Raw genomic sequence first — 23,033 nt, 5'->3', positions numbered from 1 at the left:
GTCCTCTGTGTAAGTCTTAGCGCCACGATCACAGACTCTGGAACCTGACCAGCTGAGATCAAAGCCGGTCTGTATGGCTTACTCCTGGCTGGAAGGCCCTGGGCACGGGCCGCTCTGCCTGTGCCTCGGTTTCCTTGTCTCTAAAGGCGGGTGACAACAGAACCTATGTCTGAGTTGTTATGAAGGTATGATTGTGTGTCCAGTGCTGAGGACAGTCCCTGGCACACAGGAGGTGTTCTCACAGCTGTGTCCACCTGTGGTCACAGGTGCCGGTCAAGGAGTGAGTCTGCACATGCTGGGCAGTGTGAGCGCTGTTTTCAGGTCTTTAGAAGGTGAAGACCTATATTCACGTTCAGCTGAGATGACTTAATAGCTACCTGCAATTTTCAAGGCGGGTTAGGAAACAACTGGCCCTGCTCTTAAAGTGACTCGGCACAGGGATATAACTGAGATTGAGTCGGTTTGGCGGGGCTTCAGAATCCATGCAGGGAGTGAGGGTAGGCACAGCAAATTGGGTCAGGACATGGAGCTGACCCTCAACCCTGCACAGAGAGCCCACCGAGGGTTCTTGAGTTAGGACATGGATGGTGATGGCCCATGCTGGGCCTGGGGGGGTTCATCAGGCCGGAGCATGGGAGGCGTGGGTAGGGAGAGCTCCAGGTAGGAAGAGCTGGCTGTTGTCTGGAAAAGACTGTGGGTAGAGCAGAGGGGAGGTATGCAGCCACCTCCCAAAGGCAGCACCGGAGAGACTTGGCACTCGCTGGGGCGGGGGGGGGGGATGCAGAAGGAGATGGAAGGTGGGCAGGGGAGGCGCCATGGCCAAGGGACAAGGAAGTCCAGGCTGAGAGCCTGAGTACATGGGAGGAGCTGCGGGGTGTGTGAGACCCAGTTCGGTTCCCGGCGTGGGGTGCTGGGAGCACGGGTGGGGCTGTGCAGCTTGGCGTGGACTCAACCACACGCGTACATTTTTTGTGCTTGCTTTTCATTATTTTCTGAGTTAGCTTTTTCCTCTGCTATATTGTGACATCCTGCAGTGAGCTTTGCATAAAAACATAGCTAGGACCTTTAATCATGGTTCATCTTCCTATTTTTAATGCTTCATTCGTACATTTCCAAGAAACATCAGCAGGTGTCAGGCAATAATTTATTGACATGATCTTCAGGTTCTCAATGAAAGTAAAAGAAGGTCCAGATCACGCATCAAGCATGTTAAGATAAGCAAAATTTCAAGGAGATATGTTTATACGTTTCCTGCTATTGAGAATTTCAATACTGTCCCACCCCAGAGAACTTTCTGGAGCGTTCTTGATCCTCTGTTTTACTGAGGACTCTTTTGGCTGCAGTCCTCACACCTAACTCAGATTGGCCTACCGGAGAGGAACGTGATTGACTTAGTAGTGGGAAGGCAACCGGAAGTGCATGCGTACTTGGGGTTAAACGTGGCTGAACCTAAGGCTCACAAGGCCTCTGCCTCTCTCAGCATGTGAGCCGACTCTCAGGCAGGACCTCCCACTGGTGGCCCCCAGCAGCCCCCAAAGCTGTTATCCTGCAGCCCAGGTCCCAGCAGGAAGGCCCCAGCGAAGTCCTGGGATTGAGTGGCACCGGTGGTCCTGTTCTCATGCCCCACGCCTGAGCCAGTCATCCACGGGGGAGGTGGAACTCATAGACCCACCAAGCCTGGGAATGTGCCCGCTGCAGGCGGGGAGCAGAGGAGTCCAGCGGGGGGTGGCCGCCCCACAGACCCGGGTGTGGGGAGGGCAGGTCACTGAGGAAAACTGCGATTGACGTGCTGTTTTCAAACCCAGACTAAAGGACACCACCAGGCAGGTGTAGACATTGCACATCCACCCTCAAAACAATGCTGCCGTGTTTCCCAGAAAAAGACCTAGCCGGACCATCAGCTCTAATGCGTCTTTTGGAGCAAAAATTAATAGAAGACCTGGTCTTATTTTACTAGCAGACCAGGTATAATTATAATATAATATAATATAATATAATATAATATAATATAATATAATTAATATAATATAATATAATTAATATAATATAATATAATATAATATAATATAATATAATATAATAATATAATACTGGGTCTTATACTAATGTTTGCTCCAAAAGACGCATTAGAGCTGATTGTCCGGCGAGGCCTTATTTTCGGGGAAACAGGGTATGTAACTGTGAATGAAGTCCAGTTCGCTAAATAATCATAACATAAAGACATCGTTTGCCCACATGTATAAGCAATACCTCCTGAGTCAGTCACTCACCAGGCTCCATCCCTGCTCTGCTCCGCGTCTCTGGTCACACATGTGCATTTAGTAGTTACTGTGCTGCTGATTACAAAGTCCCTTTTACTCCCTTATGTTTGTAGAACTTATTAACATACTGGTTGTATTAGTTGAACAAAAATTTTTAAAAACTTTGTATTTGTATCTTAGCCAAAAACCTTGTTTTGGCTATAACAAAGTCCCACAAACTGGGCGACCCAAAACAAACATTTATGCTGGAGGCTAGAGGTCCCAAATCCAGGTGCCGCAGGGCCGTGCTCTTTACAGGCTCAAGTGGAGGGTCCTCCCTGCCTCTCCTAGCTTCTGGCACTTTCCAGCAGTCCTTGGCATTCCTCGGCTTGACAATGCTTTGCTCCAGTGGCTCCACTGTTGTCACATGGCCTTCTGCCCGTCTGTGTGTCTGTGTCTCTTTTCTTATAAGAACACCAGTCATTTGGCGTAGGGCCCCACCTTATTCCAGCATGACCTCATCTTTATTACGTCCGCAAAGACGCATTTCTAAGTGAGATCACATTCACAGGAGGACACAATTCACCCCACAACACCAGTCAAACTGTTTGGACATATAGTTGGGAAAAGTCAAGATAACTTCAGTGATACCTACGTAGAATTAGAGGCTCTCGTAAAAAGCACTCAACAAAAGACTGGAATCTTTCGAAGTGATGGGGAAATTCTAAAGACACTGAGCGACTGTGTGTTAGCAAAGCACGAGCTAACTGTCAATGTGATAACATTGTCATAATATGTCAGTAATTCCTCTATTTTAAAGCACATGTCCTGCTCTTATCAACAGCCCCCGTGCACAGAATGCCCCACAAGATCGGATTCGTCGTCGTCAGCTCGTCCGGACACGAAGACGGCTTCAGTGCCCGGGAGCTAATGATCCACGCACCGACCGTCAGCGGGTGGAGGTCCCCGAGGTGGGCTGGACAAGGGGCTGGCGGCGGGGGCGGGGGCGGCACAGGTTCCTAAGCAAGGGCCCCTCTCGTTCTAGCTTCTGCTTCTGTTACAACTCAGATGTCAGAACCATGGGATTGTCAGGCGGTGCTGCGTTGCCGTCTGTCTGGTTACGTGATGGATATTTTTCCCTTCTGCTTGTGTTTTTAAAGAAGAGTTGTTGGACCTTTCCCCCCTCATAACATTAACCCGTGCTCACTTAAGAAATGTGCAAATACAAAGGAGGAGAGGGGAGATAGTCACCCCCACCCCCGCACCGTGCTCCCCGACCGCCCGCCGGCCTCACTCACGCTGTCGTCTGCGTTCTGTGCAGACGTTTGCGGTTCAGGGTTCTTACTTTCCCGGCTGTGCACCTGTGCTAAGCTGTTGCATCAAACTGCTTTTAGGTAACACGAAGCTCCAACCAAGAAAGTCTCTTTCAAATTTGTCTCAAATATTTGCACACCTTTAAAAACGTTCATTGCATGAGAAGTGTAACACCGTTAGTATTTCTCTGAACACTGAAGTCTTTCCTGAGCGGTCTTCCTTCCTCAGCAAAGGTAGAGTCGTAATTGTTGAGTAGCCAGCCCGAGGGCCTGCAGTCGTTGGAGGCTGGCCATGCCACCTCCTCGGTGTCCCTGCCCCTCGTGACCTGTTTTCCAGGTCTAAGTGGAAGGTACTGTTTACTCTTAACTCATACACGTGTAAATGTGTATGATATTCTAAACTCTGTCATATACTCGTGATTCATTTTTATTTGCTTTTATTGCTGAAAAGTTGAACACAAATCGCATTTAAAATTAAAATGTATTTCCTTTTGGAGTTCTTGAGGGGGCCCACAGACCAGACAGACCCCCATTCCCTGGACACACTGAGAAGTGAGGAGTAATGCAGATGGGGACAGATAGCCCCTTTATTGCTGATGAAACCAACCGATACTGGGGGACGAGGGTTTTATCTAAGAGCGAGTGAGCGTCCCAGCACTGAGCCGGCTCAGCCGCTCGCCAGCCCAGCCACAGCAGCCTTACCAGGTCGGCAGGCTGGAAGAGTGGGAGGAGGGCCATGTCAGGCAGCCGGCACGCCTGTGTGCACCCCCAGACTCACCTCAGTGCTGTCCTGCCTCTCTCCGGGCCAGGGGGCCTGGAGTGAGCTGGGCCCACACTTTTATGCAAATGCACTTCCCTTCCCACCCCTGCATTTCCCTTCAGCAGAGCCCCTTCACGTTCATTTCATTTGGTCGGTGTTTATATGGATTAAAGGTACTTAAATCTATGCGCAGGTTCCCTTGCTGATCATATGTGTGAAAATAACTAACATGATTCTTTGTGCACTGACATGGGACAGTGTATTTCAGGGCATAAGCGATCCTCGTTTTCATAGTAAGCTTGCAGGCTACACCACAGGAAAGGAGACATACGGTCATGCAAGGTCTGGCTGGAGGTCTCCTGACTGTAACACATTGTTCCCTGAGGTCAGACATCTCGCAGGAAGGCCGAGCAGAAGGCCCTCAGACCAAGTTCCCAAAGAGAGGATGGAGCTGTTACCCCGGTTAGGAGGGCGTGCAGGGGCTCTGATGGAGAGGGGAGTAGGGGCAGGGCCTCGCCTGGGCAGCGGGAATATCCCTCCGGTGCCCTTCCACCACCTCGAATCTAAGGAGCCTGAAATCTTCAGAAGGCGAGATGCTTCTTCAAGACGGCTGAAAGTGACGGCAACAGCTAGAGCCTCAGGCGTGGCGTGAACTTTTTATCGCGGAATTTTTATTCAAAAAGAAATCTAGAGCTGTCAACTTGTCTTGAAAAGATCAGTGCGTCCTAGCATTTTTAGATGGAGGTTTCATTTTATAATCAACTCAAAGGATGTTTTTGATTCATCTATAATCTCTATAAGCTACATTTGAGTAGCTAAATCGTAGACCCGTTTTTGGAGTTTTAAAAGTGCAAATTCGAAATTGTGTCAGTTGTCTTAGTTCTCTTTAAACAGTTTTGGAGGGTTTTTTCCCATCAGAGATTACGAAGTATTCTTGTGTCTAGAGTGGTCTCCCCACCAGTCATACACGCTCTGCCTCAAAACAGCGCCCATCTGCAATGTCTGCAGCAGCGCCTGTCGGGCGTGAGGCAGAAGAGGAGTCGTCAGCCGGTGCCTGGTTTCCAGTGTTCCCGAGCTGCCCTCCTGTCCACCACCTTGGCATTTTTGGAAATTCAGGTTAGGAATACCAGGCGATGTGTCCCTAGAGTAACTCCAATCAGATCCGTGGTCACGAGCCCCGCTTTCTCATCACACACTGTCCCAGTCGTCCTGTTACGTCCCTCAGAACTAAACATACAGTCGCCCCCTTCTCGGCGACCACCTGTCACCTTCCAGGGTCTCAGTTACTGCAGTCAACCACGGTCTGAAAATATTCATGGAAAATTACAGAAATAAATCATTCATAAGTTTCAGATCACGCCTTTCTAGGAGTGTGATGAAGTCTCGCTCCTTCTCGCTTTATCCCGCCTAGGACGTGAATCCCCTTCGTCCCACGTCTCCACGCTGTACACGCTGCCCGCCCGTTAGTCACTTAGTAACCGTCTGGGTGATCAGACAGACTGTCACACTATCCCAGTGCTGTGTCCACGTCACCCTACCTCCCTTAATATGGGCCCCAAAGCGCAGGAGAGGGGGTGCTGGCAGTCGGGTGTGACAGAGAGAAGCTGTGAAATGCTTCCTGGAAGTAAAGAGGCGAAAGCTCTCGCCTTAATAAGAAAAGAAAAGTATCATATGCTGAGGTCGCTGAGACCTACGGTGAGGAAGGACCTTCTATCTGTGAAACTGTGAAGAAGGAAAAAGAAATCGGTGCCGGTTCTGCTGTCGCCCCTCAGGCCGCAAAAGTTCCGGCCACAGTGCGCGAGGGGAGCTAGTTAGGAGGGAAAAGGCCTTGAACTGGTGGTGGGTGACGGCCGGGAAACGTGTTTCGAGTGACGCAACGTGCTTCCCAGAAAGTGTGGCGCCTCTGCGAGGACTTCAGCAAGGGACCCTGAACGGTGACCGACCACAGGCACTAGGTCTACCCAGCAGGTCGCTGTCGCTGTTCTACTTTATCACTAGGCCTGTTGTTCGTCTCCGACTGGGCTCATCTGTAAACTAAACTCCATCGTAGGTATGTCGGCACAGGAAAAGCTAGTACATGACGGGGTCTGGTACCCTCCGCGGTTCACACACCCCTGGGGTCTTGGGACGTGTCCCCCGCGGGTAAGGGGGACCACAGACCACATCCATTCGGACTGTGCCTTTCTGTCTTCTTTCCTCCTTTTGTTGTGCCCACTGGCGGGAGGTGCTCACCACCCTGGTGTGATGCCAGGCGCTTATTACCCAGCGGTGAGCCCAGCAGGAGACCCCGTCATCCTATGAGAAGCTTACCGGTTGGCGTGGGCCACTGGGTGGGTGCCGGTGCCACACTGAGGTGGGGAAAGCTGGCGGAGGAGGAGACTGGCTGTGGCAGGATGTGGGGAGCTGGGTCAGGGCTTGTCTGTGTCTCGTCTGAGGTCTTGCAGGTGTCTGTGGAAAAGGCACGTCACCAACTGGATTACAAGATGGCATTCAGGGTGACGGTTAGTTGGGGTTCCTTGATAAGCAGAAGGCTTTTAAAGCCATAGGCTGAGAGGCTCCCCATGGCGAGTTTAGAGGGAAGGGAGCCTGCAGCCCCGCCCGGAGCACATTCAAGCCTGGCCGGGGGACGAGCGGCGGGCGTGTGGGCTGAGCGAGGTCAGAGGGGCCGTCACGGGGCTGACCTGTGGAAGGGGGAGCAGAAGCCGCCCTGGTGGGGTGTGAGGAGGGGGGCGTGAACAAGCTGCGTGGTGACTGCAGACAGCTGCATGAGGTGACGTTGGCTGAGGAGGGCACAGGGTCACAGGAGGCTTTTCTGAACCTGGGGTTCCTAGAGTATGTTTGTGTACTGATGGGAATGGTCTGTGGAGAGAAGGGCCGGGCAGATCCGATGCTGGCGGCCGCCTGGCTTTGGTGCCGTTTAGCTGGCGAGTCTGGGAGTGGGGCACCCGATGGGTGCTGCTCCCTGGTGGGAGAATCATAGACAGACCCTGATTGCCCACGTGTGCTCGGTGCAGTGTGGGCCGCGGGGGGAGAGGGGTGTGGGAGACACGTGAGTGCAGGGCCGGGTGTGGCCAGTGGGCAGGAGTGCAAAAGTGTCACTGAGCTCACTGAGTGCGGTGACACTGGTGGGGACAGGGCTGTCCCTCGGTGCATCCCCTGCTCCAGACGCCCTTGGTGCCGCTGTATCTGAACCCAGTGCGCACCACTCCTACGTAGTAGCCACTACGTGCGCTACAGTGTGAGGTCTGTGCTGACACTGGGGTCTCTGCCTCTTTTCATTTACCGTGTTCATGTGCTGTGTCACTTCCAGGACAATTAGAAGCTCCAATATGGACGGTCATGGCCTCCTCCCCCAGACGGCAGAGCACACAGGGGAGGCACTCATTACATACTGGCCGTCGCTGTTAACTCAGAACTCAGGAGTCTGTAGCCTGTGGTTCTCTGAAATGTTTCGGTTCCAGTGGGAAGTCCTGTGGCTCTGTCGTGCGTCCTCACACAGTCTCTTAAGATTGTGTTCATCTTGTGATAAACTTCAGGTTTCATTGCAGACCATTTCCTAGCTGCCTAAAGTGATTCTCATTGGGTGGCAGGCCGGTCAAATGGAGTCCTGACTCTGAGCTTCAGGTCCGACCATGAAGTCTGCAGAGGGCAGGAGTAGCGTCATCGTTCCCTCATGTCATCAGCACCTGGGGACTGTCAGCTTTGCAGGTGTTGGGCAAGCGTGTGTTACGTGCAAGAGTGGGTACGAGCATCGAGAAACCCTCCGCGCTGATCATGCGGAAAAACCAAATGTGTTTGTTTCAGATTCTGCCAGTTTCCTCAGGAAATTGTCCTCCAGATGGTGGAGAGATGTCGGATAAGAAAGCTGCAGTTACTTGCTCACCAGTACATGATCTCCAGCCGGGTGGAGTTCTACATCAGTGAGAGCCTGCCCGAGTATTTCTCACCGTATCAAGCAGAGCGGTTTCGAAGACTTGGGTAAGGGAAATTTTAAAGTCCTACTGACGACTTTCAGCCTGACCCAAAGCCGTTAAAAACTAATGAGCTGCTCCTTCCCCTTGGGCTTATGTTACATACTTGTATTTGGGTCAAGATTATGCAATTTCTTAACACCCGCCTCATACATATTGTTTTGTTTTGTTTTTTCCCCCTTTTCCCACATCACCCCACACACACACTCTGCTTCAAGCCGTTGTTTCAGTCTAGTTGTGTAGGACACAGCTCCCTGGCCCCTGCTGGTGTTAGGAGCCTCTGAGGCAGTCGGTTGCTGGTCGCTCATAGCAGCTGGCCACCGGCCACTCATGGAAGCCCACGGCAGCCCACGGCAGCCCGCGGCAGGCCCGTGGAACCGTCAACCTCAGCATAGGAGCGCGGCGCTCCAAACACCTGAGCCACCGGGCCAGCCCCGCCTCATACATGTTAACAAGCTGTGTTATCATTTTTACCCAGAGTTTTCAGCCCCACTTGTCAGATGCTGAACTTGAGAATACTAATAGAACTTGACTTCAGGCTCTTTTCCTAGGTTTTTTTTAATTCTAGACGTAACGTTCCTTCAAACCTAGTGAGTTCAGGGGGCGCCGAGGGGCTATTTGACGGGCCTGCGCGTTTCCGTATCAACACGATGCTTGAACTCTGCTCTTTCTTCCAGCTATGTCTCTCTCTGTGACAATGAAATGACGGGCTGCAAAGCCCGGGAGCTGAAATCGGTTTATGTGGACGCAGTCGGTCAGTTTCTTAAACTGATTTTTCACGAAAATCACGCCAACAAATACAATGTATATAATCAGGTAAGACTCACACGCCTTCCCCTTGGACGACTCCCCAGCCTTGGTAGGGTGACTTCGTCCTGGGTCTTTTCAAAATGGCATCTTTTCTGGAGGAACGTTAAGCTCTGCTGGAGGGAGCCGCTGGCTGCGCAGCCGGGCACCCTGGGAGCATGCGGGGAGTAAACATTAAAATAGCCACTCGGTTCAGCATTAGAATATTAACATAGAGTTTCTAATAACCATTATTGACAATTCTGTATACGATCATGATGTTTTACAACGAACGCACTTCGATGTGCGTCATCCCATTTGATAATATGGGCCGACAGTTTGTTATAAAGACGTTAGATTGTTGCCAACATTTTATACGTAATTTACATCAATGTAACTCTTTCTTAGGTTGCTTTGGTTGCCATAAATATCATTGGAGACCCTGCAGATCTCGGCGATGAAAGCAATATTGTAAGTGTGGCAAGTTTCATTCCTGAAGAAGAGAATTTATTTCGGCAGGAGGGGAGCACTTATTTTTGTCACAGAAAGTGCCATCTTAAAAATCTTTATGAAATTGACTGAATAACTTAAATTTTCTGGTACTCGAGGTGTTACTTTCCCTCCAAAAGCCAAGAATTATTGACGCTTGCTGATGTCTCTGTAGCAAACCATCTCTCAGTTAAGCTGTTGTGCTGTTTCTTCTCTGAAATACTAAGCAGGACTTCTCGCTCCCAAGGCGTCTAGAGAGAAGCTGGTCGATCATTACCTGGGGCACAACACAGAGGACCCGGCCCTGGAAGGCACTTGTACTGGGTAAGAGTCCTGCCCCGAAGGCAGGAAACCCGGGCCTGTCCCGAGAATTGGGAAATGGGCGTCTCTCTGGAGGCTGCCCAGTCCGAGGGCCTCTGAGCGCAGCTGAGAACAAGGTCAGCCACTGCTGAGAGGTCAGCCCCTGAGGAGATTGCCGTAAACACACTTAAAGATTAAGGTCGCTGTTTTATTTAGCATATCTTCATTTCCTGTACGATCAGGTATTGCTAGAAGGTTCCTAAAATGCATTTGGAAGAAAGAGCCATCCCTTGATATTTTATTGGCACAGGCAAATTCACAGGCAAAAATGAAAGGTGTTAACTGACCCAAATTATCAGTTACTGGAGACTTCATCTTATGTCTGCTTGAAAACTCTGTTCTTTAAGGTAGGGAGAGAGACTCCGTATGATGGCAGTTTTACGGGTACAGTTTTTACGGATCCCTCTCCACCTCCATCGCATCACCAACTTTATGTACCTGTTGGCATGGCTGCCTCTGGTCTCAGCAGCGTAAGGACCTGTGGTAGGTCAGCGTGGAGAGCAAGCTAGGGAGTCCTGTTTGCACGTCCCTTTCGCCCTCTGCTCCCGGGGCACGTCCGTGCAACGGAGAGCGCCTTCAGCACCTGGAGCCTGCATGTTGTTGTTAAAGCAAGGGGACCCCCCTAACGGTGCTTGCAAAGGAGGGGAGCTCAAGATGATGCCCAGCCCCCCTTCTCTGACAGCAGCTTCCCATAAAGGAAAGGTAAACACTTCGATTTTCACAGAAGGTTGGAATTTGTCCACAGCTTCTGTTGTAATTCCACTTTTGCTTCAGACAAAGCTGTGACACGGAGTAATTCGTACTCAAGTGGGCTCTTGTGTTTGCACAAAATACGGAACAGATTCTTTGTGTGGTCACTCAGGAGTCATGGGCTCCCCGAGTATGTGTACCAGTGGACAGTGAGCCTGGCTACTTGCAGAGGTCCCCCTGCCCCCGGCCCCTGCAGGCCTGGTCTTCATGAGAACCCCTCAGCCTGAGAGAGGCGGACCAGAGGCCATCATCAAAACTAATGATAAAAAGCTTCTTACTCCCCGACCCAAGCTCCTCAGTCTCTGCCCAGACCCTTCCATCCAGGCCTGCTGGAGAATAACAGGACCTTCCTTACCTCCCAGGTGGGGTTAGAAACACTTTGGGGAGGCCCTGAAGCGGAAATACTCTCAGCCCGACAGCATCCCCACTGACAGCACCCGGCCAAACCCACTGATGGGCTTCAGGGTTTCGGGAGGTAGAGGGAGGTCTGCGGAAAGGCTGTGCGAGGGCCACAGGGAGCCAGACGTGAGGTCTGTGGGTTCCGCAGGTGCGGCCTGCGGAACGTGGAGCGAGGCCTGCTGGCGTGACGCACTGGTCGCCTGGAGTCCTGACTCGGATAGCTTACGATATCATTTTTCTTTTAGGATTTTCATAATGAGATGAAGTCTTTGTGTTCATCTCTAGGACTTCAGGGCAAAGCGACTTAGATTTAACAGTATAATCCGTTTCGTTAAAAAGAACCGAATGATCCTGTAGACACAGTCGAACGTGTCACTGTTCAGTCATCACTGAGATGAACTGGCACTGTCCCCCTCGCCTGGTGCCGCTGCTGTGAGCAAACTGTCTAAATTCAGGGAGAGGGGATGTGCGGAGCCGAGAGAGGGGACTTGGTCATTGGGAAAGGTGACACAGTCCCCTGTCTTGTTTGAATTTATTATTATACAAATTTACCAACCAATGACATTTTAATTAAAATTTTCGTATGACAAATAACACTTTAATTAAAATTGACCTGGGCATGAACATACCCAAGTCAAAGCTACGAAGGGCTTATTTCCTGCAGCTGATCAAGCAGATGGGGAGACGTTGAAACCTGTCCTCTCTGAGCATCTTGCCGAGTAGTTAGACTGGCGTTATCATTCTGACTGATAGACCCAGAAGAAGCTGGGGCCTGCTTAGAAATTGAAAGACTAGAGGTGATACTTAAACAGAAATGTGCTGTTCCGGTAACTAAAAGGATCCCTTATTCCCGGGAGGGGGTTCTGATTCCCTGCAGGACGTGACGGTGTGTCACTGGCTGGGAAACCCTGCTAGTCCAGCCTTACTGTCCGTCACCATGACCGCAGTGCTGGTATGAATGTGGGGGCCGAACCCCCCGGGCCCACCTGGGCCCACTACTGGTTTGGGGTTTGGTCCCCCCCTCTACAAACAATCCACATGCACGTCACGTCCGCTGTGCCTGGGACAGAGCCGGCACAGTCTGCACTGTGAATGGTCGTGGGGAGGTGAGCACAGAGGCGCAGTCTCCCCCAAAGTGCCATTAAATAAGGGCCCGGAGCATGAGCCGTGGAGCGAAAGACCCGCTCAGGCGAGGAGCTGGGCACCTACAGCCCAGCAGCTTCCTCAGGCCGAGACGCCCCAGACCGGGCATGGGCGCTGCCCTCCCAACCGCATCTTCACCCAGAGCCACAGGCCCCTGACCACTGCTGCTCCACACAGATGGAAACTGGCTCTGAAATGTTCATTTCTTTCCTCTAGGAAGTCTGACTACATTTCTCCACTGGATGACTTAGCTTTCGATATGTACCAAGACCCAGAAGTGGCACAGATCATACGCAAGTTGGATGAAAGAAAACGTGACGCTGTGCAGAAGGAACGCTACGACTACGCCAAGAAGCTGAAACAAGCCATCGCTGACTTACAGAAGGTACCGCGTCTGGGGCAACCGTCCTCCTCCGCTCCGGGGCAGCTTCTACACTAACGTGCGTGGAAGGAGCAGGGACTGACTGCCAGCTGAGGGATTTGCTGCGGCTCCAGGAGCTCAGCCAAGCAGCCGTGGCCCTGAGCCGCTGCTCACCTGGGAGGAGGCGTGCCTGCGCCTCCCTCCTCAGACCTGCCTTCAGGCGTCACCCCGGCGCCTGCTGCCATCAGAAGTGGTAGGAAAACATCAGAGATGTTTCAAACCTGCCGTGAGCTCATGGGGCAGCGACGGGCAGCGTGAGGTCGGCACGAGCACGGCCCTCCTGGCGCCTGCTCTGCCGTCCCCGTCCCGCTCCCCCCAGACACGGCTGGTCAGCGCCGCTGCCGCCTGACAGCAGGTTCACCGTTGTCTTTCCCTGAGGTGAGCTGCTCTGTGCGCTGCAGGTGGGCGAGCGGCTGGGGCGGTTCGAGGTGGAGAAGCGCTGCGCGGTGGAGAAGGAGGATTACGACCTGGCCAAGGAGAAGAAGCAGCAGATGGAGCGCTACCGTGGCCGGGCCTACGCGCGGCTGCAGCTGCACGGCCTGCTGGACGCCACGCTGGTGGGTGCGCAGGGGCCCGGCTGGCTGACGTCCGCTCACCTTGGCCCTGGGCTGCTGTGGGGGGAGAAAGGGGAACCGCTCCACCTGCCACTCTCACCGGGTCCTTCTTTGTGAAAATGAGGTGCCCCGGGGAGCTCATCTGCTGAGAGGATAAGCCCAGGGCCTTCGGCTGGTTGACAAGGCATTTCGTGGGCAGCGCTCGGCCTGTGGTCTTCAGACGCACCCAGGCAGGTGGTCTGCGCCCATGTTACAGATGAGGAAACCGAGGCCTGGGTTCAAGCCAGGAGTGGCTGGGGTGTACTCTCTGCTGCTGCTCTGCCGGGTCCAGTTCCCGGCTCCGCCATCTAGCCAACTCCATAGCCACTGTGTGCCTCAGTTTCCCTGTCACATTGCCCAGGGGGGTAAAAATGGTGAGCGGGACGTGAGGTGACCTATCTAAAGCACTTGCACCACATGCAGTTACGGTGACACAGGATGACCTGCTTTTGCAGACAGAGGGCACAACAGTGCTAGGTCTCTACCGCAATCCCTGGGTCCAGCCCAGGTACCACACCTGCTTCTCCACTGGCCTGTCCGCATGGCTGTGCCTCCATGCTGTGGTGACCCACAGGCGAATGCTCATTGTCACACTAGTTTCTCGGTGTGTGTGTCACTTGTGTAGTCCACACAGTAGCCATGCAGAGACAGCTGCAGGGATGTGACGTGACTGTGGGCCAACTCGAGTGGAGACTGTCACTCTGCCATCCTAAAGGCTTCCTCGCTGGGGAGTGCGGGGGAGGGACCTGGTGTGGCAGTGGCACTGGGAGCGAAATGTCCCTTTTTCCCTAGGTGCGAAGGCCTCTTGGTTTGCCCCTCCAGCCCCTTGTCCCTCCTGGCAGCCCTCGCCACCAACCCGCCACGCTCTCACCACCGCCGCAGGAAGAAGGAGTGACAGAGAACCGGTTTGCAGAACCTCTCCTTCAGGACAAGCTCTCGTCGCATTCCCTGGACACTTCTCAGCAGCCCCCTGTGGACCAGTCACTGCCCGCCACTCACCCTCATCTCAAGACCCACGTAGGTGACTCAGTTTCAGACTGTGTGCGGTTTGTCCGGCAGGTCTGTGTGAGGCTCGGTGGACTCGCTGCTGTCCTGCTGGGGGGTGGTCGGGTACACAGGCGCCACGGTGACCTAAGTGGCCGGCACGCAGTCACACCCCTGGGGGCCCTGTCTGCAGGCACACACGCCAGGTCCCCACCTGCTGCCGCCCCCATCAGCCAGTGGCCTTGGATACATGGCATCCTTCTGAGCCTCTGCTTCTCTCCCTGTAAAAATGTACAGACCTCTGCTTAAAGGGTTGTATCCGGAAGTAAATGAGAAAGTATTCCTAAAGAGGCTAATGTGAGCTAACCTCAGTAGAACCTCACCACAAGTCGGTGTAGCTACTCCACCTGTTAGGACTTTCCGCGTTGCAAGTAACAGGAGACCTGGTTCCATCTGGGGCTTTATTGGCTTTCGTAACGAGACACTTAGAAGATCATGTGGGTCTCAGGGTCGCTTTGATTCGGTAGCCTCACAGTGTCATCAGAAGCCTGCTTTCTTCTTATCTTTCCAGTCTGTTTTCTGTGATTCCGAGTCACCCTCGGGCAGGCAGCTGTCACGTGGCCCTCAGCCTCAGTCTACACTGTACCATCTGAGGGGAGAGCAAGGCCCGTTCTAAGCAAGAGTCCCCAAGTTAACCCTGATTAGATCCTCAGTCACATGCCAGTCTCTGAAGCGACAGGAGCAAAGGAGGGCAATGTGCCGATGGGCTTGGTAGGATCTCATTCGTTGGAGCCTCTGCTGACACGCGTGGCCACGTTGCCAGTGACAGCAGGATACCAGGTGAACACAGGCAAGTGTGTGCTGCCGCCAGGGGCTTGGGAAAGCTGGAAGGACCACTGCTGTCACAGCGACCTTCATGGCACTTGTCCCTCTGGCTCCCCCAGCACACCTGTCTGAGTGGCACTGTCATTCCCACCGGTAGGACCGTGTCACAACTTAATTGTTGGAAGTTATATTTAATATTTCATCTTAAATACTCGAGTTTCTCCTTTTTTATCATCTCAGTGTGTTTTGTTTTACAACTATGAGCAAATTATGGAAAATGAGAAGCAATCTCACACTTGAGATGCATGCAATTAATATCTCAATTTGTCTCCATAAGTATTAGTGTGAGTAAATAGTTTATTCAGTGTCAAAATGACACCTGCCTCAGAAAATGACTCAGGAGGCACTCTTTGTTGTCACTTAATTTCCCCAAAGTCTGCTGCATACTTACTTGTTTGTGGATCTGTCCCCCATGAGATTGTCAGCCATGAGGGCGGGTGGGTTCCCTCCTGCCCACTGCTCCCTGTGGGGCGCAGTCAGCGTGAGCTGAAGGAGTGGACGGACGGGCAGACCGCCACCTCTGCAGAGCAAGGAAATTTCAGGTCTTTAGCTTTGGCTGCCTGTTTCATGTGCAAGGCCGCGGGTAATGGACGTGTTTAAAATCGGGGGACACATTTCTAAACCATAGACTAAGAAAATATCAGAAGACTTGTCGGAAGAAAATGTAATAGCTTTCCTTGAGTCGTCTACTTGTCAGTTGAACTGAAATTGCTAGTGGTGAGTCATCAGTGGGGCAGCATGTGCGTCACTTTTTTATCAGAGCTATCGTAAGTTTAAAAAGAAATAGAAACCCTCATGAAACGCTGACCTGATTTTTTCCAATTACATCCCATTGTTGTATAAATTAATCTGATGATACTGGGTGGTATTTAGCAAAATAGCAGTGTTGAGACCAGGTAAGTCCAGAGCAGTAAGCCTGTGGTGTAGACACCGTGTGTGGCGGGGGGGTCCGCACAGGCGCTGCAGCCAGCCGCCCTTCCTCTCCCCCTGCAGCTGCAGTCCCTGCCCTACGACGAGCGGCCTCTTCCCGCCGTCCACAAGCAGCCCGGGGCGGTGGCTGTGGAGCCAGAAGATGGTGACAGGGACATGAGCGAGGCTCCCAGAGGGGCCACTGCAGGCGAGCCGGAGCGCCTCACAGAGAAAGCCTTGAGAGAAGCCAGCTCTGCTGTGGATGCGCTGGGAGAAGCCTTGGTAAAAACAACATGTGTGCGTGGGGGGGCGGGGGGACTGACGTGTGTGACGTGGTTCACTTCCCTTTGTCCTCATGAACCCGTTGAAAAGCCTTCCGATGATTACTAATTACTGACTGTATGAAACAGCAGAAACTTAAGCTAGAATTTAAGATTTTGTGAATAAGTGTTCATTTAAGATTGCTTCTTCCTGGTATCCACAGAGCTAGAAGTGAAAATCAGCTCCCTACTGTGAACACCAGCTAATTCCAGGGAAAATGATGGCAAAACAAAAGATGAAAGTGTCTCCTTATTGAGATGCGCCCAGTGGATTTTTCACTATGCTCCCAGCTTTAAAATATTTCTCTTGGTGGAGCTTTTAACACTTTCCGTATTTTAACATAGTCTGAAATTTTCCATATTAGCAAAATTGTTTCTCTAAATACACATATTTATTCCGTAGAGGTTATTCCTGTTGTTAGAAAAGATGTTTCTTCATTGAAACAAAGGCTGCAGTTGCACAGTGCTGGGGGTGGCCGAGGTGTCACAGCACTGCGGTCTGCGGCAGGTCGCGGGGGCCTATTCCAAGACGTGGTCATACCGGGAGGACGCGCTGCTCGCCCTGTATAACCGGCTGGTGGAGACGCCTGTGGGAACCCCAAAGGAGGACCTGAGGAGCGCCCTGAGAGCATCCATCTTCCTCATCAGAAGAGCCATCAGAGACATCGTGGCGCCGGTGAGCCCTGCCACCCCTCAGTGGTCCCTGCGTCTGCAGCGCCATGCCATGACCATCCCCAGGAGGTCACAGTAGTGCGAGAGGTCACCTGGTGACCGGCATCGTCGTTAACTCGCACAGCGGTGTCCCTAGGAATTAAGGTTCCAGAAATGCAGTCAGTGAGCGGTCTGGAATCTGTCTCTGCCTGGTCATTCTCTCTGGTCTCAAACTCCACCTTTTCCGTGCGCTGAGGCCAGTGCCCGGAGGCGGCTTCCCCACGACTCATAACACTCAGCTTTTGTTTTTCCGTGAAACTTGAGCTGAGGAGTTACTGTTGAGTTTTCCTGACTCTGGAAGGACCCTGGGAATGCACATTGCACAGTTGCCCACTGTCTGTGTTCATACAGGGGCTTGTGCAGTGAGGCAGGACCGTTAGACAGCGGGCATCAGGGTCAGGTCAGCTGCTTCATGACACCGTGAGGTAAGAGCACATGTCCTCCATACGCCAGGGACTTTCAACTTGCCGTTTCCAGCCCCGCAGACAACACGTCGCTTTCAGTGTGACATCCATCTTTTTTCCTGATAGTAAATTTCATGTTTACTTTTGGGGGAATTCAATGCGAGTAGCTCGTCTGTTTTTGTCACTTTTTTCTCAGGTCTTTCAGGCTTCCTTGAAATTGTTGAAAATGGTAATAACACAGTATATTCCCAAACACAAACTGAGTAAACTTGACACAACTTACTGTGTGGAAAGAACAGTTCCTGTTTTGCTCACCAGAACGGGAGACTGTTCCGCTCGTCTCCGGATCGTAGCTTCAAATTTCATTCAGGTACGAACAGCGCCGTAGGTCGGGACCTGTTGGTGATGAATGTGGGCCTGCGGAGGTCTGCCCTGGCTTGTACTTGGGGACACTCTGTCTGTCCCCAAGAGCGTCGTCCTTGTCCTTGCCAGCCCCTCTCCTGCTTTGCTCATCTCTGGAAGGTGAATTTTATCTTAGACATGCACTTTGATTGAAAGGTGCAGTTTGGCTTTTCTTGTGTTTCTCTAATTCGACATATGCTATTAATTTTTAAATAAGTAAAAATACATGAACAACCACGTCAGAGTAGAAAATGCAGGGTAAGAAAGTAGTGACCGTGTAACTGTGTGGACGGAACTGTTTTCACTCTTTCCCCAGCAGCGTCCTCCAGGGCAGGCATGTGGGATGTGGGGGCGCCGGCAGTGTGAGGAGGTGTGTCGCTGTCTTTAAATTAGCTAGTGGATTCTCCCAGCCTAGGCGCCCGCAAGGTCCACGGTTGGCCTTCAGGAAAACCTGCAAGTTCTTTAAATGTTATGCAGAATTTCGTGTGTCCACATCTTTCCTGGAAAGGAATTGAAGCTTCCTTAACTTCTCAAAGGGGTCACTTCTCCACTGTGAAGAATCATTGCTCTCGTTTCAATTCATAAAGTTAAATTGTCAGGGAAAATGAGCAGGTAACACAAGTAAAGAGGCAAAAACACGTTATCCGCCAGCCCCACAATGTACCCTCGTTAACACAGCTTAGGGTTGCGGCAGGGTCATCTTTCAGAAGGTACGTGGAAAATGAGGACATGTTCTTGGAACTGTCTTGACACAATTGTAATTTCTGAGTCGCTGGGCAGCGCCCAAATGTCCTCCCTGTTCCCGGCCACCATAGGCGCAGCCCGCAGGCTAGGATTCTGGGCTGCGCCGCGAGCCAGTTAACTGGCTGTGGGTCTGCACGTAGTAGCAGCACCTGTCTGTCACTTAGGGCGCTAACCGCTCACCCTTCTCTGAAGAAGCCTCACCTTATTCTTTCTTCCGTGTTTGTACAGTCACTCAGGCCCAAACACAAGTGACTTGTGCGGGTAAAATGAGATGTTATTTTAGGGGATGTGACCTGCAAACCAGTTAAAAACAGATTTCTTTCTATACTCAACTTACGTGCTTCAATATTTTTTCTTTTTCTGTTCTGGCTAACTAAAGGGTCACTATATACATTACGTGTAATCACGTGATAATTGTGTATCTTCCTATAATCTTGGCTACAGAAAGATTCGTTTGGAGATGTAAACTGTGAGGTGATACTTATAGTTTCCATCTTAGCCCGTCAGTGATCTTATCAACTAGAGTATCGTGCATGTTACACTCTGGGTTGACATTTAGTAAATATTAAAATGATTCTCAAAACTAATTTCTCTTAGCATTTTAGAAATTAGAAAACCGTTTTCTTGAGGTTGGGAAATCCTGAGAAGAGAAACCCTAAGTTTTCAATCACGTTTTCTCTAACGCTTCCATTAATCTCCAGGTGATCATGGTTTTACTTCTTACGCTTCAGGTTTTTGTTTTTACTTATAATTATGTCTTAAATAGAAATGTGAGCTTACAGATCAGTGACTTGACTACCATGTGTCACTGTCATTTTTTATTGCCCAGTATTGTCCTTCTGCATTGACTTTGAGGCTCATACTAAATTGTCTCTAGTCTTTTCCAATAAAAAAGTAATAACTTGTGTTGGTATTTTTTTACAGGAAATAGCCTTGTTTAAGGACGTCAAGTCCCTCCAAATGATCCCCTCTTACTTGGTGCAGCCACTAAAAGCCAACGCTTCCACTCACCTGGCGCTGAGTCAGATGGACCTCCTGGCCCGGCTGCTGAAAGACCTGGGCACCGACGACACAGGCTTCACTGTGGACAACGTGATGAAGGTGAGCACCTGCGTGATGCCCCTTGTGTGACGCACATGTGTCTTCTCACTGGGGTCGGTGGCTGGGCCAGGTGGCGTCGTGTTTGTTGAGTGAATGAATGAGTGAGTGCGGGAAAACCCAGGTTGTCCCAGCCGACAAACGAGCCCCCGAGGCCGCCTGTGTCGGTTGTTCCCGAGCAGGTACGTGATGTGGACAGGCCTTGTCCACGCTGGTCAGTCAGTAGGCCGGCCGCGTGTCCGCGAGAGGTAACTGCAGTGCAGCAGAGAATGGCAGGTGTGTGGCAGTGTTGATTTCTCGTGCTTTGGAGCCTGATGGGACCGTGGAAGTTACAGAAGGGAAACTTTCTGCCCAGACTTCGCTGCTTCCTGATTTCAATCACATTGAACTGAGCTTGGGTGGGGCGGGGGAGCGGGTGGCCAGCTTCTTGGCCAGCCGCGCGGGACAGATGCTCTCCAGTGTTGTCCCTGGTCCGTCCCACGGGTTGAGTCTCCGTACGCATTCCTGTCGGGAGACGAAAGTGGGGGCAGCTGTGATGTGGTTGGATGTCGTTTGTTCTCTGTGGCTTCCACGTATCCATGGACTCAGAGACCTGGATTTGGACCTGACATGATTATGCTGACAAGGGTCATGGACAGCCGATTTCTGTTTGTCTGTTTACTCATAAAGGTGTGAGTCAGACACTGAAATAAAGAAACCCTTTGGAATACTCTCTGCACTTGACTCCAGGACCCCACACAGCCCGGGCTCTCCCAGCACCTGGCCGGTGGTCTCAGTCCCTCTACTGGCTTCTTCGTCTTCCCAACTGGCGTGTTGTTGGGGGCTCCTGGGCCCTGCCTCTCTTTTCTGTATGCACACACTGCACACCCCGCCACCTGTTCATGGAAAACTCAGATCTCTGTCTCCAGCATGTGCCCCCCAAACGTCTCAGAGGGTAAAGTTGCAGGTCATTGTCGAGGAGACTGTGACCCGTGGGGCTGTGGGTTCAGTGTGGAGCCGTCAGCATGGTTCTCAAGTCGCCATCACCTCTGCTCGCGTGGTGAGCAGCAGAGAGGAGAAGGGGCCCCCCAGTTCTGAGGGTGTGCATGGATCCCAGAGTGGCTTCCTGGTGGACTGTACTGTCCAATAAGGATCTGAGGGAGAAGACAGGTGGGAGAGGACTGCACTGGTGGGACAGGGCTGCCGTCCCGATGGGGTTGAGGCGTGGTCAGGGGAGCGAGCACCGAAGCCGAGCTGGAGAGGACGGAGGTGATGCCAGCGGCTGGGATACTTAAGGTCCACGCTTCTGGAGCTGGTGCAGCGACTAGAAGTGACGAGGTCTGGGTGAGTGCGGAGGCTGAGACCGTGGGACGTGAGGGAGCCCAGGAAGTGAGAGGCCGAGCACCCCCAGGACAGTCGGGAGACGTCGCTTTTCCAGACCCGTAACGCCAGTCTTGGGGGGGTAGAGGTGCTGCAGTGCGTTCGTATGACAGAAACCGTGAGGCAGTAAAATGAGCGAAATGGATCGTGATGAATGAACGTGCTCAGATCTTGAAAACAAAACGTTCAGTAGGAAAAAAGCAAGTTTCCGGATGACAAGTCCCGTGTACCGTACGTGTACCCTGTGTAGCAAATGAAGACGTCTGGGCGGGGTGTGCGTGCCAGCTCCAGGAGGGCTTTGCCTCCACCAAGCACGAGAAGACTGGGCCCCTGGAGAGCCCAAAGGGAGGTGCACGCAGGCAGTGTTTTATTCTAAGAAACAAAAAGGCCTGAAACAAACGTGGCAAACTATAACATTGGTGGTGGATGCGTGTGGTTTGTTATATTTCCCCTCTCTCTGTTTGGAGTATTTCATAACACTTAACGTGAAGTTTATGGAAGGCCGTAACCTACAAATACATAGTAACACATTAAGTGGAAGAAAGCAAAAGAGCGTGAGTTCAACTGCGTCTGTCAGGTAATCAGCAAGCAGAACTCTCTGTATCTTAATAGCTGGCATTTTGTGGACGTTTTCTCTTCTCAAATTTTTACAAGGTGCCTATATTTCTCTTATGCTGGAAAAAATAAACATCATTATTTTAAGACTCGATAACAACAAGAACCCCTCCCAACTTTGTTTTCAGTTTTCAGTGGGCGCGCTGGAGCACAGAGTGTATGAGGTCCGAGAGACAGCGGTGAGAATTATTCTGGACATGTATAAACAGCACCGGGCTCTCACTCTGGACTACCTCCCTCCAGATGACAGCAGCACACGCAAGAATGTTCTCTATAAAACAATTTTTGAGGGATTTGCTAAGCTAGACGGCAGACCCACCGAGGCGGAACTTAGGGTAAGTTCACTTTTCTGCAGTGATGAGCTAGTTAGTCCCGTGTTGAAAAGGTGACGACACACAAATAAACTGACAGTATTCGAGGAGGACCGTGTGCAGGGACAGCGCCCCACGCACGGGCCCCAGCTCGGACCCTGGCGCCTCCCTTTCTGCCTGTGAGACTCAGTCTCCCCATCTGTAAATAGGAACGATGATAGCATGAGGACAGTGGCAGTTCTGTCTGTCACTAGACCTTTATTCAATTACTCTGGTGGTTTACTTTTAACCCTACTTATACGACTGGTCTCAGTGACTATTATAATGTATAGAAAATAATTTGTCTGCTGTAATTTTATCCCCAATTTCTAAGACTACCCTAAAAAGCTATTCTAATGGAAAAATAATTTTCATACCAGGCACAGAAAAAAGCGGCTACAGAAGAAGCAGAAAAACGAAAGAAAGACGAAATTAAAGCTTTACAAGGGCAGTTGGCAGCGTTGAAAGAGATGCAGGCTGAAGTCCAGGTGGGCCAGGTTCCCTGTTCTCCATCACTGTGGAGGCTGAAATCCCGTGACGTGTGTGTCCCTGTATAGGGACACGGCACACTAGTTACTCCTTGGGCACCTGCCAGTAGCACGCTTATTCTTGTTGTTTACATTTGTTTGGGGTAAATGAAAGGAACCCTCGTGTTCGGACCGAGTCCGAGTTGTTCTGAGATTTGCGCCTGAGACATCGCCAGCCCAAAGAGCACACCAGGCGGCTGAGTGGCGGACGTAGGTTTTCTGAGAATTGCTGACCGGGGAGAGTGTCCGGAGGCGGCCGGCCGGAGGGCTCGTGATCCGCCCGCAGGTGGAGAAGCAGCCAGGTTACTTGGGTACAGAGGACACAGAGCATTCTGTGGGAGGATCACCAGGCAGTCCCTGCGTCCCTCTCACACACACGGCGTCCCAAGAAGCCAGGAGACCTGACTACTGGCCAGCGGCCAGCGGGCAGCACTGGCTGTGTGATAAGCAGCGTTCCTGTGGGGCCTGACCGCCCACCCGCTCACACGCCTGTGGGCCGG

General features: G+C 51.7%; 1 protein-coding gene across 3 annotated transcripts in view; it reads left to right on the top strand.

Annotated features, from left to right (window-relative positions):
* Window positions 1–23,033, top strand: part of CEP104 (centrosomal protein 104) — a 38,167-nt gene that overhangs the window by 1,403 nt on the left and 13,731 nt on the right. Inside the window, exons 1-15 of one of the 3 annotated variants that reach the window (XM_088790062.1) lie at window positions 3,193–3,211; window positions 5,300–5,429; window positions 8,118–8,291; window positions 8,962–9,100; window positions 9,479–9,541; window positions 9,807–9,883; window positions 12,428–12,596; window positions 13,034–13,189; window positions 14,018–14,242; window positions 16,088–16,285; window positions 16,832–16,999; window positions 17,635–17,808; window positions 19,509–19,685; window positions 21,785–21,991; window positions 22,387–22,494. In XM_088790062.1, coding sequence (XP_088646188.1) covers window positions 8,152–8,291; window positions 8,962–9,100; window positions 9,479–9,541; window positions 9,807–9,883; window positions 12,428–12,596; window positions 13,034–13,189; window positions 14,018–14,242; window positions 16,088–16,285; window positions 16,832–16,999; window positions 17,635–17,808; window positions 19,509–19,685; window positions 21,785–21,991; window positions 22,387–22,494 — 2,001 coding nt within the window. In that variant the 5' untranslated portion in view covers window positions 3,193–3,211; window positions 5,300–5,429; window positions 8,118–8,151. Of the gene's footprint in view, window positions 1–3,084; window positions 3,212–5,299; window positions 5,430–8,117; window positions 8,292–8,961; window positions 9,101–9,478; window positions 9,542–9,806; window positions 9,884–12,427; window positions 12,597–13,033; window positions 13,190–14,017; window positions 14,243–16,087; window positions 16,286–16,831; window positions 17,000–17,634; window positions 17,809–19,508; window positions 19,686–21,784; window positions 21,992–22,386; window positions 22,495–23,033 lie in introns of those variants that run through there. The other 2 variants (XM_074334209.2, XM_074334208.2) reach the window with 2 other exon arrangements.

The sequence above is a fragment of the Rhinolophus sinicus genome, chromosome 14 (genome assembly GCF_057876585.1).
Source record: "Rhinolophus sinicus isolate RSI-liver-muscle chromosome 14, RSI-T2T, whole genome shotgun sequence".
NCBI lineage: Eukaryota > Metazoa > Chordata > Mammalia > Chiroptera > Rhinolophidae > Rhinolophus > Rhinolophus sinicus.
The sequence above is the reverse complement of the archived record's forward strand: the minus strand, read 5'-3'. Positions and strand labels throughout refer to the sequence as shown.